General features: G+C 46.4%; 1 protein-coding gene across 1 annotated transcript; it reads right to left on the bottom strand.

Annotated features, from left to right (window-relative positions):
• On the bottom strand, positions 1-14,403 carry CNMD (chondromodulin). Its single transcript, XM_054813546.1, has 7 exons — positions 14,285-14,403; positions 13,668-13,802; positions 11,107-11,247; positions 8,051-8,164; positions 5,277-5,430; positions 3,895-4,097; positions 1-1,932 (listed from the first exon to the last, which is right to left on the bottom strand). The coding sequence occupies exons 1-7, from the start codon at positions 14,354-14,356 to the stop codon at positions 1,717-1,719; spliced, it is 1,035 nt and encodes a 344-aa protein (XP_054669521.1). The 5' UTR covers positions 14,357-14,403; the 3' UTR covers positions 1-1,716.
• Positions 14,404-17,294: the final 2,891 nt, after the last annotated feature.

Below are 17,294 nucleotides of genomic sequence, written 5' to 3'. Positions count from 1 at the left end.
TTTTTAATGTATTTGTTTAATCTGCAGTAAAAAAAAAAAAAGGAAAACCGACTTTTCTAAGCATATGAATGATGTACTTCTAAAACAAAATAATGATCAAGGTCATTTTAATTTTTAAAAGCAGAAACTCCAATTTAACAGGCCTTGAAATCCCACTTTAAGAAGTTTTTAATTTAAATCTCAAAGCAAGTCTGTTCTTCAGATTAAGGGAAGGTGAAGCTTATATTAAAAACAGCTACAATAGAACAAAATACTGAATTCTATTCTCATCTTATTCTCATTTAACACTTTGCTTTTTAGATATGCAGTTTAGCATTCCACATGAGGTTGTCTTTATTTTCTTTAAGCCATGATTATGTCAAATTAATTCCTCTTTTCTGTGTGTCACGCAGCGTTAATAACATTACTAGGCTTGCAACATCTCAAGAGCTGTTTAGTCACAAAATGAATGCTCCAGAAAGTGAACTTTAAGAAAAATTGGACCATTCTGTTTATAAAACCCGTGTAGATGGCTCCATAAACTCAATGGTAGGGTTCAGGACGTAGAGTATGGATGAAGGCAGTGTGGTACCTCTGTCTTTGGTTTTCAAGGCTGGAAATCCTAAGTCATTCCTTCTTTGTGAGTGTTTCAGCTTAGTACCTTCCTTAGAGATTTAATATGTAATAGGATCAATCCCAATAATTGCAGAGTTTGCCTAAGCAAAAAGGGTGAGGTTAGAAACCTCCTTTTTTTTTTTTTTTTTTAAATTTTCTTTTTTCTCCTTACTGGTAAGCAGTTTCTCTAGCAGGGAACAGAGGTTAGCTTCAGCAAAGCTAAAGGAGCTAGCGTGAATGGCTGCTATCCATGTGAAATAGAGGGGTTGTAATCTTGTGTCAAAAGTGTCTAGTTCAAGGATTTATAAATACAGTGACTGTTGTAGATTCTGAAGGGTCTTGAGACTCTTTGGTCTGCAACTGCATGTAAATACTTTTGCCGTAGTAGCTGGATAGCAGATACTTGTTAGACACTACAGTGGTATCATGGATACAAGATTCTTGATGCCGGGGCTGCTTTGATGTTGAGATGTGCGAAGGGTTTTGATTCTGCGGCCATGCACATTCCCTTCCGCAGCCCCTTTTCCTGCCATTTGTTTCCGATTTAGCACAATGTGCGCTTTCCCGTGTCCCCTGGAGCAGCTTTGTGGGAAAGGTATGCTGTAATTGGTTTATAACCATTCATAATGACCTGGCAACTCGGTATGAATAGCAACGGGGAGCAACTTAACTTGTGATTTATTTAAGTAAGCTACATGGATGAAAGGTACTCCCAAGTGTGCAAGTTGAGCTAGTTGCCTAATTGGATGTAAATTTTCACGTGTTGCTTGGAAAGAGAGGATTTTGTTGTGAAAGGCTGAATTTGGATTTACGAGCAAGTTTCTGGACTGCTAAACCAGTTTGCGCAAAGTTTAATACTGTCTTTTTTTTTTTGATGTCTTAGTTTTTGAATTCAGTAATTGCTAGTATACCCTTGTCACTTGTAAAGCTAATAGAATATTAACTTAAGATTTGTATTTACAGTTAGAATATCTGACCTTACTTTTGGTGCAGTAACACATGCTTTGATTTTTGAAAACCAGGACTGGTACTGCTGCTTTGGTTGCGGTCTTTTACCAGTTTGTCGTCATTGCATTCCTGCTTATTTTGTCAAGGCTCTGATTGCTTTTTTTTTTTTCCCCCTCACACAACACCCATGATACGAGCAACCCACCAGCTGCAGGGCATGATGATTCGGCAGGCAGTACGACAGCCTTGGTAGTTGTACGGCCATGGCTGGTAGCCCATGAGAGGCTCGCAAATTCTCTGGCACTGTGTGTAACTTCGTCTGCATTCAATACAGCACACGCCTAGGTGATCCAGCATGGGGTCAAAAGCCATCCCTTCACCTTCCAGTTGCTGAAATGTAAAATATTAAATGTCATCCCGGTGCTCTCCTTCTCAGAGAATGTAGAATATACCTGTTAACCCTACAGAGGGTAACAACTGAAATCTTGGTCCTGTTGAAGTTAACAGAACTCCCACTAACTGACGTGTGCATCTTGCTTTTTTTTTTTCCTGCCTTTTTTTTTTTTTTTCTCTGTTTGGTAGAAGTGTAGAGTTGGTGCAATCACCTGTGTAAAATGGAAAAAAAACAACAGGGAGCTCTAACTTGCATTATTTTTCTTCTACAGTCCTTGCAAAAGATTCAGCAGCAGTAAACTCCCAAATTTTAAATATCAATGATGGAAAATATTTCAAGACATTTATCTGGGTCTTTTATGTAGATGACAATATCTGAAATGTATGCTGTGTTTTTAATGTTTTTGTTTTAATTTTTGTATTTTAATGACAGCATTCCCAGGAAACTATTCAGTAAGCTATTACCTTACAGTTTTCCGAATATTTCTCCCTTGTCTTTGCTTCTTTCTTTTTTTTTTTACCTCTGCCACACTTGAATTCAGATACCTGCAGTGTGAACTTCCACACCTGAGCTCATCGTCCAAACTCTACTCATAGCGGGTAAAGAGAAATAGATCTAGGGAGGATTCGTTTCATCCTACAGGAAAGATCTATGGTATAATTAATGGTCCTTTTGAATTGAATTAATCTATCTCTAAAGCAAGCAAGCATGCAGGCATCTGCGCAGTAACCATTAGCAAAGGTGAATCCTGCCCTGCAGGCTGAGAGAAGTCTGGTTGGTGACCATATCTGCCTGGACGTTCCCCATTTGGCCAGGGGGCCTCTGGCTGGAAGGATGGACCTGTGGTGGTGGTTCTGCCGCTGCCCTCCAGAGATGGGGCAGCTCAGACCCCACTGATGCAGTCACATTGGTAGCTGTGAGGAGGAGTAATGTTCCAGTGCCGCCGCTGTTTGAGTGACCTCGTGAGAGAGTCGATTTAGATCCACTTTATTTGGAGTGATTAATTTAAGTTTAATTAAGGGATGTCGACTCGACAGAACGCTGTCACAGTGTAATGATCTCCTGCTGTTGCATAAATGTCAAGTCAAAGCTGGGACTTATTTCCAAAGCAGGAGGCGTTTATCTTGTGACAGTGTTGTATTAAAATGACTTACTCCTGCTGCACCAAATGGTGGGTGTAAATTGTCTGGCGCTGGTGCAGTAGACTGGAAGGTGCCTGCGGGTACAGTCAGTTTTCCTGCAGCGCAGCAAAGGTGTTGGGACACCGCAGGGCAGCTCCCGTGCTCCTTCTGTGGGCTGCTTTGTCTTGAAGAGCAAGAACAAGTTTCGTGACACTCATCCTCCATCCACTGTTGCTGTCTCTAAAGTCCTTTGTGAATTGCTTGCTAGACTAAGGCCATTTACTCTGATAGAGAAGAGGCTGAGAAAACAGATTTATTTGGCCTAACCCTAATCTCTTTGCAGCCAGGCACTACTACTGCTTTCCTCTGCAAGAGTCACTTCTGATACTAATTTCTGTTTGAAGGCAAAGTATATTTCTAGCTCCTGTACTCTCTCTTTACATTGTCAGTAAATGATGGGGATCAGCTGTCTGATCAACAACAGCTTTGGTTTGTTTTCAGATGGTGCTGTCCTTGCTGGGTCTCTCTAGTGCTGCTTCCCTATGGACCTGAACCCTGGAAAGAAACTTGGCATCAACTTGCCTTAATCTTGCCACCCCAAGCACTTCTGCTTGTTTCAGACTGAAGTCTAATGAAAACTGGGATGAGGGAGAAGAGGATGAGGCAAGACTTTTTTGAACTTCCTAGGGTTTTTTATAAGTCTGTAATTTTAGAGAAAAGCTAAACAGGCAAACACTGTGCAAATTAAAAAAAAAAAAAAACAAACCGCACATCACCAATATTACCTGTCTACAGCGGCCTCAGGCTGTGAAAGAAGATTACAGGGCAAATACTTACATGATATGGGTTGTCTGGATTAGGCGTTTGATCAGTTTCTTGTCCCATTGGCCTGGTTTCATTAGATTGGTGATCAAGCTCTTGAATCAGCTGTGTGGTGGGTGACCTGGTGTTTACTTCTTCAGTAGCAGCTTCCAAGTCTTCTGTATCCAAGTTTGCTTCTGATTGGCGTTTGTTTCTCTTCATTTCTCTCCTTTGGTTATCTGAAGAAATAATCACAAGAGGATAATCTTATCTTCAGCGTGTCCTTGTATTTATCCACACATTATCTAAAGTTTCAGTGATTTGTTTAAATATTAAAAACTGGAGGGGGGGGAGGGGGCAGAGGGAAAGATGAAACTATGTGGTGGTAAACTTGATGAGCATCCCCATGGGAGCTGCTTGCCTTCCTGTGTTGTATCTGCAGCCAATGTCAGTCCAAAGGGGTGTGCGATTGCCTTTTTTTTTTCCCTCCCGCCCCTCCTGCTCTTCTTCCTCCCATTGAGGCAAAACAGGTGAGAGGAATTTAGAGGTTTTTTGACCCACCATATGGTCACTGATGTTAACTCAGAAGCAGTTGCCAGCACTAACAAGACCAGTCATATGCACCTCATCTTTTAAAGTGCTTTTGTGGCAGACTGGTGCCCTGCTCCCAAGGGCAGCTGGTGTACCTGGTGGAAACAGCTTCTGGACAGCTTTCATACTGCTCTTTTGTTGTCCTGTGGGATACGAAAGCTCATGAGAAAAGTGGAAAATACTGGCAGTTTGGATCCACAGGTGCTCTAAAATGTCTTTCCCCCTCCTCCTTGAGTGTTCTAATATTAACTGGACTGAGGAGGAGTGAATCTTTTCAAGCCTTCTCTTCTCTCACCCGGAAGTCACTTGGAGAAGTTGCCCTCCCCCGGATGACTCCTGAACACCTTTGCTAAGCTTGGCTGTGGGTGATGGGAGTAATTCAGCCTTGGGACTGCCTCCAGGACCTCATAAACTTCATCTGCCAGTTGCCTAGCTGAAGTATCTTGTCGCTCCACTCCAGTGAAATCCTCTGGAGAAGCAAGGTGGGAAATAGGACAGGCTATGGTCCCAGATCAGGAGCTTGTTGGTTGCCTAATTCTTGGCCAGGTATGGTGTTTCTGCTACCTGGTGTCAGCTGCCTAAACATTTGGGGCTAGTTTAAGCTATTGCCTTGTCCTTCTGTAGAAGAAGGCTGACCTCTCTGGCAATACTTCATCTTGTATTAAGTCACCCACGTGGGCTATATAAACTGAGGAAATGCAGGTATGGAAGACCAAATGTCTAGGTGTGGTTTCCCAGATGTGCAAGTTTTGGTGGCAGACCTGATTTGGGGAAGGAGTTTAGATGAAGGGAGAGATAACATACTTTTCAAATACAAGAAGCGTTACCTTTGGGATATGTTGGTCGCAGCCAGAAAATTGGAAGATCCCCACAAAGCTCTAAAATTTTGGGGCTTAGGAAACTGTTATGCTTGATAGGCTCGTCTGCAGCCACCCAGATAAGGGAGTTTTCGTCGAATCTCACAGGCATGATTTCATCTTCCTGCAAATAGGAGAGCATAAATCCTTTACTAGCTCAGTGAACAGTCATGTGCCTGCTCGCTGTTAATTCTTAAGCATCAAAATGTACAATCATCCGCTGTAGCTAATACCAAGCATACTTGTATTTCATGAACGTGAACTGACTGTACTGAGCCAAAGCCTGAGTAAAGGTTGCCACCGTTGAAATGAATGGCAAAACTTGTCGGCTTTCCTGGGGCTAAGATTTCACCCGTCTCTCTCTTGGAAGGCTTTTGCCCCATGTACAAGGGCAAGGTGTCGGTGATCTTTCAGCCCGAAGCGCCAGATTTTCAGGTGGTGGAAACTGTGATTTACTACCTTCAGCAGAGCAGCAATGAAATACACCAGCTAAAAACAAGACCCTAATCTTTTATCATGCCCTGTTCTCATTTGATGTACTCCCAAGAGATGTGTATTTACAATGGGGGGGGGAAATATCTTGTTCAAAAGTTTTAGAGAAGATTATAGCTTGAGAACTGCTCCAGCTCCCAGTTTTAAGTCAACGTGATCGGTCTGATTAAAGGTCTCATTTGGTAAAAGCAATTCAATTGACCAAAAGCTTGAAGTGCGAGTTAAAGGAGCCTGCCTTTTTGAAGTGTACCCTGCAGGTTTTTGGTTCGTATCTTCAAAGTAATGTAGGAAAATGCCAGTGATTGATTCTTTAAAGTTGTTAGTTCAAAGTATTATTTTACATAAAATGTGTAAGTATTTTATAGCAACAGTGAAATATTAAAAGAAAACCAACTTTTGAATCATGAAAACCAGTATGATTTCAAAGTCAAAATTCTAAATTGCTTCCATAAAAGTCATCAAAACTTGTTATGTAACTGACTAGATCAATTTATTCCGTCGCATTGTTGTTCCTTTAATGTGTTTATTGATTTCTTTTGTAGGTCTCAAGTCATTTAAGTTTGCTATCCAATCTGTCTAGTGAGAAGTGCTCTTTATATTCTCCCAGTTAAGCTAAATCTCTGAATCTGGTTTTCAGAAATAAAAATATCCTTTGTTTCTGTTTGAGATGATCGTGACTTGTGAGCAGGCAGAGTTTGAGTATCTATAAAAGCTTAATCAACCATTTTTATAGGCCGTGTTGGTTATGATACGTGTTGTAAGAAAATGGCATGCGCATGCTTCCTCCTAAATACGTGTGTATCAGAGAGAGGACTCGCTCTAGAAAAATAATTACTACTTTGCCATTCCTGTCATGCATCTAACCTGGAAAGTCGAGTAACAAGGAGAGGTTAATACCCCAACGGTAGCACTAAGGCAGCTGCTGGTTTTGGCCTCAGTGTGCATGATTTATTGCAGGGGTTGTGTAGGTGGTACATCTATGGAGAAAGCGCACAGGAAATGGGACAGGGAAGTAGGTTTACTGTAGCCGGGTAGAAGTTTAGAAATAATTTTTGGACTGTTTTAGAATAATGTTTTCAGTCCTGTGACTTTATTCTTATAAAAAGATGAGAAATCGAAACCTTGACTTTAGGCACTAGCGCTAATGAAGTCAAGGCACCTAGCCTGCCTTTAAAATGAAGCAAGGGGGGAAAGATCTAGGTATCTGCCTGAAATTTGGACAAGATCTCTTCCCCATCATGGGGAAAATCCCATCAACTTCAGGGGACTTTGCAGTATTGCTGGTGCCTTGCTACTTGAATTGAGAGAGACCTTTTTCCGCCCTTCATTTTAAAGTAGAAGTTCAGTAATCACAGCACCATTGCAGGTAGGTGCAGCCTTAATGGCGCTTCTCTCCCAGCTAATTGTATCTGTTTTTATTTTCTTGGGAGCAGAGCAAACCCAGGGAAAGAGGTTGTGGACCTCCTGCCAGTGGCTGAGCCCCCACCAGCATCCAGGCTTGGCCATGCTCAAGTCACCGGAGCCGCTTCTGCATGGGTTTGGGTGTCTGAACTCTGGGAAACTGAGGCTTTGCACACCTGAAGTGATAGACATTTTTACAAAGGTGAGCTAGGGAGAGGTTTTGGCGGTATCTGGGTGAGAATTGCAGCTCTTGAGGTGGTCGTGATGCAGATTCCATGAAATTTAGTGAACACGTCCTAAAATGAAGTCTGATGCCATTTAAGAATGCAAATTCTTAACTTTTTTAACAATTATTAAAAAACCCATTTAACCAATAATATTTTCCACAATTCCCCTTTATTGACTATTTCAGAGGACTTGAGTCATGGAGTCCCTGCTACTGCCCAAGAGTTGATAGAAATCTCCTGGGATCTACCACTATCTGTCTTTGCATTGACTAAAGCACCTGCTTCTTCCATGCTCTCCCTCCGCAGGCTTGTTTACAGCTTGATCTCAGGCAGATCTACTTGTCACCGAGGTCTCCTATGGATCTGCTAGACATTGATCTACAGCTTCCCCTACTCCCCCATCTGCAGCCTCTCGCAGTGCCCCTGGACACAGTGACACCTCTGACACCAATCTCGCTTTTCTTACCTTTCAGGGACCTCTTGCAATCAGTCAATGAACCTTCAACTACCCTACCCTCAACAACCTTACCGCTATCCACACTGGCTTTCAAATATCATTTTTATTTGTATTTACCTTTCTATACAAAGATTTGTTTAAAAAAAAAATAAAAATTTACCCCTTACCAGCTCAGATGAGAGGCTCGCTTTAGTCATAGCATCAACTTCGGGGACGTGAGCTTTTGGCTGAGCTTTGATGTAACACTTTTCTCCCTCAGCAAAACGGATTCCAGTTATGCCCTGCAAAAGCAGAAGGCAGGGGGTTGTGCACAGCCCTCCAGCTCCCCACCACCCTCAGGAAAGCGCTCGAGCTCTGCTAAAATTGCCACTGAATTTTTAGTCTGAAGGTTAAATCTTATTTAAAACCAGATGCAATAAAACGCTCTTCCCTCATCATTTTAGCTTTACGATTTTCGTCAAATGGGTCTAGAAGTTTTCACTCGATTGCTGAAGGATGGGGGTGTTTTATATAAGTGCCTCCGTGCCCGCTGTAGGCTACTTGGAGTAGCTCTGTTAAGGAATTAGTTGACACGATTTGAACCGTAACTTAGCACCTAACGTAGGCAGCCTCGAAATTGTGTTAGCTGGCTGACCCTTACGGTACAGACTTAGAAAAACACGGGAGCAGCTTGATCCAATTTATACACATAAGTGGCTGTGACAGCAAGGGAAAACTCGTGACGGGGAATTTGGTGCAGAAATCTGTGTATGAAACTTCCTTCGTGTGGCTACGAGGGTGAAATGCAGTTGCCTAAACCATGGATGTCTAGTTGCATGCAAGAGAAGGGTATCCCAGCAGCTCCAGAGGGCTGCAGGTCTCCTGCAAGTCCAGGGTCGTAGCTACCAGCTATGTGCCAGCACCTTGGGCACCAACATTTGGGCAGAGGAACCTTGTTGGTATTTTCTATGTTTCAGCTGTAGGTTTTTGAGTACCCATAAAAGAGTTCCCTTTTATGTTATGAATTTAGACACCTTGTTGTGGACTGCAAAATTTGCATGGTTTTCATAGGGTTGCGTGAGCTCCATTCAACCACCTAAATATAAGTATCTAGTAGCATTTCTGCTCTATACTTGTATCTAAAGGGCAGATGCCAAGAGGATGGGGCCAGACTCTTCTCTATGGTGCCCAGCGACAGGACAAGGGGCAATGGGCACAAACTGGAACACAGGAAGTTCCATCTCAGCATGAGGAAAAACTTCTTTACTCTGAGGATGACCGAGCATTGGCACAGGCTGCCCAGAGAGGTTGTGCAGTCTCCTTCTCTGGAGATATTCAAAACCCACCTGGACACCATCCTGTGCAACCTGCCCTAGGTGATCCTGCTTTAGCGGGGGGGTGGGGGGGGTGGACTAGATGATCTCCAGAGGTCCCTTCAACCCCTACCATTCTGTGATTTGAGATATGCTGGTTTTCTGCCTAGCCTCTAGCTGCTAGGCCAGGGGGCCATGGGTGTCCTCACTACCCCTCTCGCTTGCCTCATACGGCCATTGTGGGTACCATAGGCTTCTAGTGCAGCTTGAGATGGACAGTACTGAGACACCTGAGTCTCATCCAGTGTGCCTACAAGTTCCTGTACGGTTGGACAGACACTCATCAAAACAAAATGACTAATTCTAAAGCAGTGAGAGAGGGGATGGCTATGCAGGGATGGGTGCACAAGGGAACAAGACTTTGTGGTGTACTGAGCATGCTGGGAGTATCCTAATATTGCCAAATCCAAGTCTTCACTGACCATGCAATCGTTCGAGCGGTGCCAGTTAATCCAAAGCTGCTAATGTAAATACTTGGCCATTGGAAGTGTCTCTCTTCAATTTCTTTCTCCTTCTGCTCAAAATGCAACTGGCAGCATCCCTTTGCTCTCACTGAGCCTGTCCCCAGTCCTGTGTAATTACAAGCAGGCACTGTCCCTGGGAGGTCCCTTTAGCTGGTTGGTGGTGGGAGCTGATTTCTGGCCCGGTTGCAACAGGTGGTAGCTTACCAGCAGCATGCATGGAGGCAATGTGAATTCAGCATCTCTGCTGTGGGCTGGTACTTTGGTGCAGATGTGGGAGTGAAGACAAATGAGAAGAGCTCGTTGTGGTGCTCTTACTCAGCTGCTAATAATGTTGCTATGGTGATGTTAATGAGAGTTTCATAAAGGCTGAACCACAGCTGTTGGGAGAGTCAGGGCCCTGGGTCTCTTGGCATGGATTTGTTTGTACTTGCTGAGAAGCCAAAGAGCTGAATTTCCTCACCTTTCTAGATTCACCAAGTAGAAGGTGGCTGCTGCAGAAGCCCTGGGCAAATCTTCCTAGGAGCAGCATCTTTATTTTAGGTGCTGCTTTGACTTACAGAGGACTTAACTCTGAAGTTGAGTAGAATGTTTTGCACCTGACAACATTAATTGCAGGATCTGAGCCCTGCAAATAGATTTCTGCAACACCACATAGACGTGCCTTTAGCAGCTCGGAGGTGGTACAGCTCAGTGAACCGCTCTGAGCTGTTGAGCTCTGCTGTGATTTGGCATCTGTTAGTCCAGGCTCTGTGCTGAGCAGCCACAGCCAAGTTTCTGGGGTACCCAAATGTGTTTGCTGTCAGCCCAAGTGGCCTAGCACCATGCGTTTGGTGCATGGGTGCATAAGCTATGCTAAATGCTCCATCCACTCCCCTAGGGATGAACCCAGGCCAAGCTGTGAAGAGCAGCTCCCATCTTTGATCTTAGGGCAGAGCACGCTGCCCAGGTCCAGCGCTGTATAGTGGTCTCTCCTTGGTGTCTACTTGGCTGACTGTGTTGACCCTATGCTCCTAAAACGGTGATGTTTTGGGGAGGGGGAGGTGGTTTTACCAGTTCAGATCATATGAAATCATGTAAGGGTTGTGTCACAGCCTGCCACAACGTTTTTCTAGCAAGACCCCAAGGGCATATGTTGCAGCTCTGTTCAATGGCTTGACATGCAGAGCCAGACCTGATGCAGCCTAATCTGTCACTGCTTCCCAGAGCGGGCCCTGGCATGAACTATCCCCAAAAGGCCCTTGGATTTTGTTTTGGAGGAAACTGCCTGGCTTGCTGTGAAAGGTGGATGTTTGTGTGGATAGTTGGGGGTGGAACCTGAGGCCCACTGAGGTAGAGAATTCGGGGCAGGGCACGGTATCCTGAGTCCAGTGCTGGAGCATGTTACATGAAAAGAGTGGAGGTACTTACAATCTGAAAATCATGAACTTCAACAGCCTCTTCACTCCCGCTTCCTGTTTTGAATGTCTCCAAGTTGTTTCCAGCATCTATTTCCATTGATCCATCTTGTACTTTTCCATTAATGCTCATGGTATAGTGAACATTGTACACCTGGAATTGATAAAGGAGCAGTAGCGCATGTCAGTAATGGCTTTCTGCCTCCCTCCTACACCAGGCCATGGGTCAATCTGACTGTCATATCCCTATTTAGCTCCTAACTTTTATTTCTGTAGGCATTTGATAACCCTCCAACAACCACCACACTACTGCAACACTTCCCTGTTGGGGCAGGCTGGCAGAGGAGCAGGTTGCCCAGAGAGATCGTGCAGTCTCCATCCTTGGAAGTTTTCAAGGCCCAACGGGATAAAGCCCTGAGCAGCCAGCTCTGTCCCCACAGCTGTCCCTGCTCTGAGCAGGACTAGAGACCTCCTGAGATGCCCTCTCCAGGGAGTACTCAGTTTTACTTCAAAAATAATGTGGGATGAGTCCACATCCAGGCTCGCTCCAACTTCAAAACCTTCTTCTAGGTCATATTTTTCACTTCTTATACTGGCATGATTCCCAAAGGAGAGCAGGAGTGAGCACCCGACTCCGAAGAAGGCCAACCCCTATTTATCTCTCAGGATGTTCTGCTGAGGTGCAGAAAAATGGGTTTGTCTTGAATATGAACATGTTTCCCAGCTTGTAATGGATGTGAACTTTGTTTAAATTGGATGTGAAGTTGTATAGACTCCTATTTTCCTTGTCAGCGTATTTGCTCTTATCCTATTTTCAATGAGAAAAGCTGCAGCGTGGTTTGTATTTGCTGGAGGACGACAATCTGTGGAGGGGGTTTTCGATGCTCTTGTGCAGTTCTGCTAAAAGCGCTGCACAAGCAGTTTACTTTTGGTGTTAAAAAAGCCTTACAGCATTTTAATGAAAAACTTACACTGACAGCTAGAGACAAATTTCTTTTTCTCTCACCTTCGCTCAGGAAAGTCCAAGGTGCTAAAGATTTATGGTTCCTCAGTTACATAGATTCAGGCCCATATTCTCCGCTGTCTAGGACTCCTGTTGAACATGGTCCATTAAAGCAGACCAATGTACATATTCTCCTGTGCTAGGGGCTGAGCTAGAGTTGAGACTTTGCTACCCCTGTCAGTTATGAGAGAATTTAAGGATTTAAAATAAAAATAATAATTTTATGAATGACACAAAATATAATTTTTACAGTTGCTTCCTAAACATTTGCGAGTCAAATGTAGCTTTCTGAGTTTGAAGGCAGCTTGGAAAAATAACTCTAAGCTTTCCCCATGTCTTCACCTGGAGATCAACTTGGAAGCTTAATGACAACTATGAATGTGATGCATTTTGCGAAGTAGAATTTAGATGATGGGACCAATAAAAAAGGGAAACTTTGTCCTGTACTCCTCAAATGCACCCACCCCATCAGAGGTGAATATGCCATACCCCCTCCCTGTGTACCTAGTCACATCCCTCTCCTTTTTCAAAAGCCTAGAGAAGCAGATGGCTCTTACAGCACGTCCTGGAGGTCAGCAACATGTCCTGGTTTTGATGCAAAATCTTGTACTTTCTGGTTATCTGAATTATCCCTACGTACAAGGGTGCATCTCACCGGGGCACCTCTGCTCTGGCTGCTGGGATTCGCACAAGGCTCTCCTTGACGGGGACCGGTGCGTGGCTGGAGGCAGTACAAAACTTCTTCCAAAGTAAATTCCAAGATACTAATTGCACGTATGGGGCAAGTTACATTCACATATGTAACATCGTGTTTCAAATATCTTTTAAACCAAAATCTTATGTAAACAGAAAGAAAATTTAATATATAAACATGTTCTCATGCTCTGAAGTTTGTTTTTTAAACTGATCAGCAGCTTGTCAGTTTTGTGCTCTGCATACAGGCTTTTTCATGTACCCCAGAAAAATGTAAATAATAAAACTTATCATGACTTTAAAAATGGCTGCACAGCTGCTAACCATAAATGCCTATGCGTACGCACCACCACAGTGAAATAATGGTGCCTATTAATGGGTTAAATATAGCATTACATATTTGAGGGTCCAGGTAGAATCTGGACCAAGAATGTGGATGATGTGAAAAAGGAATTTACTCATTTCAATGCTTTTTTTGTCCTGGGAGCTGGAGTTTGCCCAGGATGTAAATCCCTGGGGACTTGTTGGGGTTTGAGTTTGCTGAGGATTTGTGAGCAGAAATCAATGTAGCGTCTGTGCTCTCAAAGATACGTTTCATGTTCATTAAGAAATGTGCTTCCAGGAGGCTCCATCCAAACAGCCAGTAAAGATAATGATTATGGGTTTGGGTTTTAGGGTTTTGGAGGGTTTGTTTTGTTCTGTTTTGGGTTGTTTTTTTTTTTTTTAAAGCATGGAGAAAACAAAGATCAGCTTAAAGACCTCGTTATCGACCTCACAGGAAAAGTTTCCAATCTGTGCATCTCCGTACATGAAACCAAGTCACAAAAAACCCCAAAAACCCAACCCTGCTCGATGTGAGGATGTACTTCCAGGCTCACCTGCCGCTCGGTGGCTTTCCAGAAGTAGAAGGCGCCGATGGCTCCGGCCAGGAGCAGGAGGGCTCCGGCGATCAGCACCGCGGCCCCCGCTTTCAGCAGCCGGCCCGGCCCGGGGGGCGCCGCCGCCGCGTACGCCTGTGGAGAGCGCGGTGCTGGCTGCGGGGCAGGGACCCCCCCGCCGGCAGAGCCTCCGTCCCCCGGCCCGGCAGGGACCCCCGCCCTGGGACGCTTGGTCGGGCCCCGGCCCGGCCGTGAGGACCGCGGCATCCCATCCTGACCCGTGCCGGTCCTGACCGGACCCGACCCATCCTGATCCGACCCGATTACGACCCGTTCGATCCCAATCCGATTCGACCCGTTCCGTTTTGTCCCGGTCCGTCCCATCCCATCCCACCCCATCCCATCCCCACTCGATCCGACCCGACCTGACCAGACGCGACCCGTCCCGACCCGACGCGACCCGTCCCGTCCCGACCTGTTCGGTCCCGATCCGACCCGTCCCGACGCGAGATCCATCCCATCCCATCCCATCATATCCCATCCCGTCCCATCCCGTCCCGTCCCGTCCCCTCCCGCCCGGTGCCGCCCGCGGCGCCCCGCCGCCCGGCAGCACTCACGGGGGGCAGGCACTGCTCCAGATCGTCGGGCCCCGCTCGGGCGATGGGCACCTTCTCGGAGCCCTCTGCCATGGCTGCCGCGAGAGGGAGAGCTACCCCGGCTCCGCCGCCGCCCCGCTCCCGGCCCCGGCCCCGGCCCCGACGGGGGGCAGCACCGCCCCGGCCCGCCCCGAGCCCCGGCCGGCGGGGAGGCGGCACCGCTCCGGCCCCGACGAGGGCTCAGGACCGCCCCCTCCCTGGGCACAATCGGCCCCTTGAGCTGCCCGGCAGCTGTCGGGGCTCCCCGCGGCTGTGATCCCCCCAGCCCAGCCCTGTCCCCCCCTCGCCCCCGGGGCTTGCGTCCAGCTTTGGGAATGGGGGAGTCGGGGGGGTGTGTGGGGGATACACACCCCCAACCCCGCAGGCCATTGCGGAGGGGAGAGGTGCCCAACAGACAGACGGCCGTTGTAAAAAGCAGCTTTTAAAATAGAACAGCATTTTAACTGCTTTTTTACACTCAACACAGGAATTCACAGGCGCTGGAGCTGACGAGCTGCTGTTGGGTGGCTGCTCTGCAAAACACCCCGATGCATCATGGCACACACGAACAGCCTTGCCTCCAGCTGAGCCCCGGGGAAACGCAGCCCAGGCCTGGCCCAGGCTCAGTGGGGGCAAAGTACGGGGGAAAATATCATCTCTTCATTTAAAAAGGTCATAGATAACTTGCGACTTGACCTCTGAAGCGGATGTATCCCTGGGATTTCTTCCATTTCTTCATCACTCATACTGCTCAGTGTGGTTTTTCTGAGCATCTAAAGTATAGCAGGATCATAGGAGAATTTCGGTTGGAAGGGATCTGTTTGCACATTCTAATATCACTTAAACTCAGGGTTACAAATGGCTACGTATGTCCATGTCTGTGTTTCCTTCATGCACCTTATGGACATCACGCACGTGCTTGTGCCCAAGTGTGCACTCTTTGCTGCTGGACCCCTTTGGGGCTGATATTATCAAACACGGAGCAGGGTATTCTTTGTCAGGCTGGAAGCAGAGAAAAAAAAAAAAATCAACTGCAAAAAGAGTGTGAAGGGGGTGGTCTGGGTTGGGCTCTGCCCTGCCTTACCCTGCTTGCTCAGTGGCCCAGCTCCGGTTTCCCAGACAGGCAACAGCACTGGAGGGGTGGGGAGTGTTAAACCGGGGAGACCCTGGCACATGGGGCCCCATCTCACTCGGGAGGAGTGCCTATGCTAACCTGCTCTGCAATAGCAAATTTTTTTTCAGAGTATGCATCGCCATTTGCATTTTGCCCTCTCTTCTCCATTATCTGGCAGGTTTATGTCTCTGCTGAGCTGTTGCACACCACTGACGTGTCCCCCTTAAATCTTCTGGGATCTTGACAGCAGAGGCCAGGGATGACCCTGTCCCACAGCGGCTCATCCCAGCTCTGTGCGCCCCGAAAAGACAGGTTTGCCCCTGCAGTTGATTCCCTACACTTGCCTCTCCTCCGCGCCTCACGACATAACTGCAAAAATCTTTGCCGTTTCTCATGTCTCTAAATCCCCTCACTGAAACGACCAGTAGCTTAAAAATCATCATCAAGCAACGCAAACCCAGAGAAAACTCAGGCTCTGCTGATCACCTTGCCTCCACATGCTTGGGGACCAGATCCCAGAGACACAATCCCCATTTTCCTTCCCTTCAACCCAAATTCATCCTTCCCATTGATCACTGTTGTTAACGATCAGACCTTAAAAACTTAACGGGCATAGTTGCCGCCAAAAATAAACACAATCACAGCTCATTAAATCAAAAGTGAAGCCTACTGTGCAACTTCCTAAACTAGGGCATATTCTAGCCTGCTCTTGAATGACATACTGTTGTAGGTTGGGGCTAATAATAAGATTATGATCCTCTTCATTAGCAAGTATTTTGTTACACCAAAAATCTCGTGAATGGATATGTCTATCTTGGCAAAATGTGAGAATCCCAGCCTTTGATCTCAAACCTCCATTTAGCATTGCTGCTTTAAAAAGACAGATTTATTTTAAGGCCACTGTGCTCATCTCCCGTACGAAAACGTGCCAGGGAGGGAGTGCTTGCCCAGGAAGAGCTCCTGCTCGCTGGGGTTCGGCTCGTTTGAGCTGCTTCCCTGCCACTGAGGTGGGGGAGCAGCTATTCCCCCCATCCTGGTACCCATCAGAGTGCCCAACGGCTCCTTCCCCAGGATGCGAATGGAAGGACAGAGGGAGGCTGTACCATTTTGGCTAGCAAAAGGGTGGCTGAGGGCATGGTGTCGAGGAAGAGCATTAGCAAAGAAATTGTCAGCGCAAGAACAAATAGGTGTAATTAATACGTCCATGCTGGATATTCACGGAGGCACCTTCACTCCAGGTGCCACAAAGGCAGCATGTGGTGAAGTGTGATATCGCCCCTGGGAAGGTGAAGGATGGAGTCGGAGGGCTTGTCCCCACCCTATTGATGGGGCAGCAGTGGCCCTGGCAGGTTTTGGGTTGGGCAGACTCCCGCGATCCCAAGCAATGGTACCAGCCACCAGCCGATCCGCAGGCATGGGTGCCCAGCTGCCGGTCCTCGTCGGGCTGGGGTGTGAGACGGATCCTGCTCACGTGGGGAGGTGTGGGTGGGGGAACTGGTCCTTCGGGAGGGAGCTGCTCTGCCAAACCTCTGGGAGAGAAGCTGTGCAGTTTCCTCCTCAAGTCAAGGTTCAAATCTTCCGAGTAATCCTCCAAACATATTTTTCTCATGCAGGGAACAATCCCAGATTTTTTTTGCTAACTCAGAGCATCACTGCCTCTTCTTCTTTTGTTCCACAGGCAGAGGAAGAGCAGCATGAAATTTCAAGCAGACAGAAGTGAAAAAAAAAAAGTTCCTGTTACACCGTTCGCAGCTTACCCCCTCTAGTTAACCCCTATGCTCATGCTTTGCCTTTTGTGTGACCATATATCTGTTTTCCTTGGAGGGTGCAGGGAGCGCATCTTTTGCTATTTGATTGATTAGGTGACAAGAGAGAAAA

This window comes from Grus americana, chromosome 1 (genome assembly GCF_028858705.1).
Source record: "Grus americana isolate bGruAme1 chromosome 1, bGruAme1.mat, whole genome shotgun sequence".
Taxonomy (NCBI): domain Eukaryota; kingdom Metazoa; phylum Chordata; class Aves; order Gruiformes; family Gruidae; genus Grus; species Grus americana.
The sequence above is the reverse complement of the archived record's forward strand: the minus strand, read 5'-3'. Positions and strand labels throughout refer to the sequence as shown.

Bases quoted from the DNA above. Each gene is read 5' to 3' on its own strand.
- CNMD (XM_054813546.1), bottom strand. From the start codon at position 14,356: ATGGCAGAGGGCTCCGAGAAGGTGCCCATCGCCCGAGCGGGGCCCGAC. The intron at 11,248-13,667 runs GTGAGCCTGGAA...TATCAATTCCAG, and splicing joins GGAAAGCCACCGAGCGGCAG to GTGTACAATGTTCACTATAC. The intron at 4,098-5,276 runs GTAACGCTTCTT...TTATTTCTTCAG, and splicing joins GCGACCAACATATCCCAAAG to ATAACCAAAGGAGAGAAATG.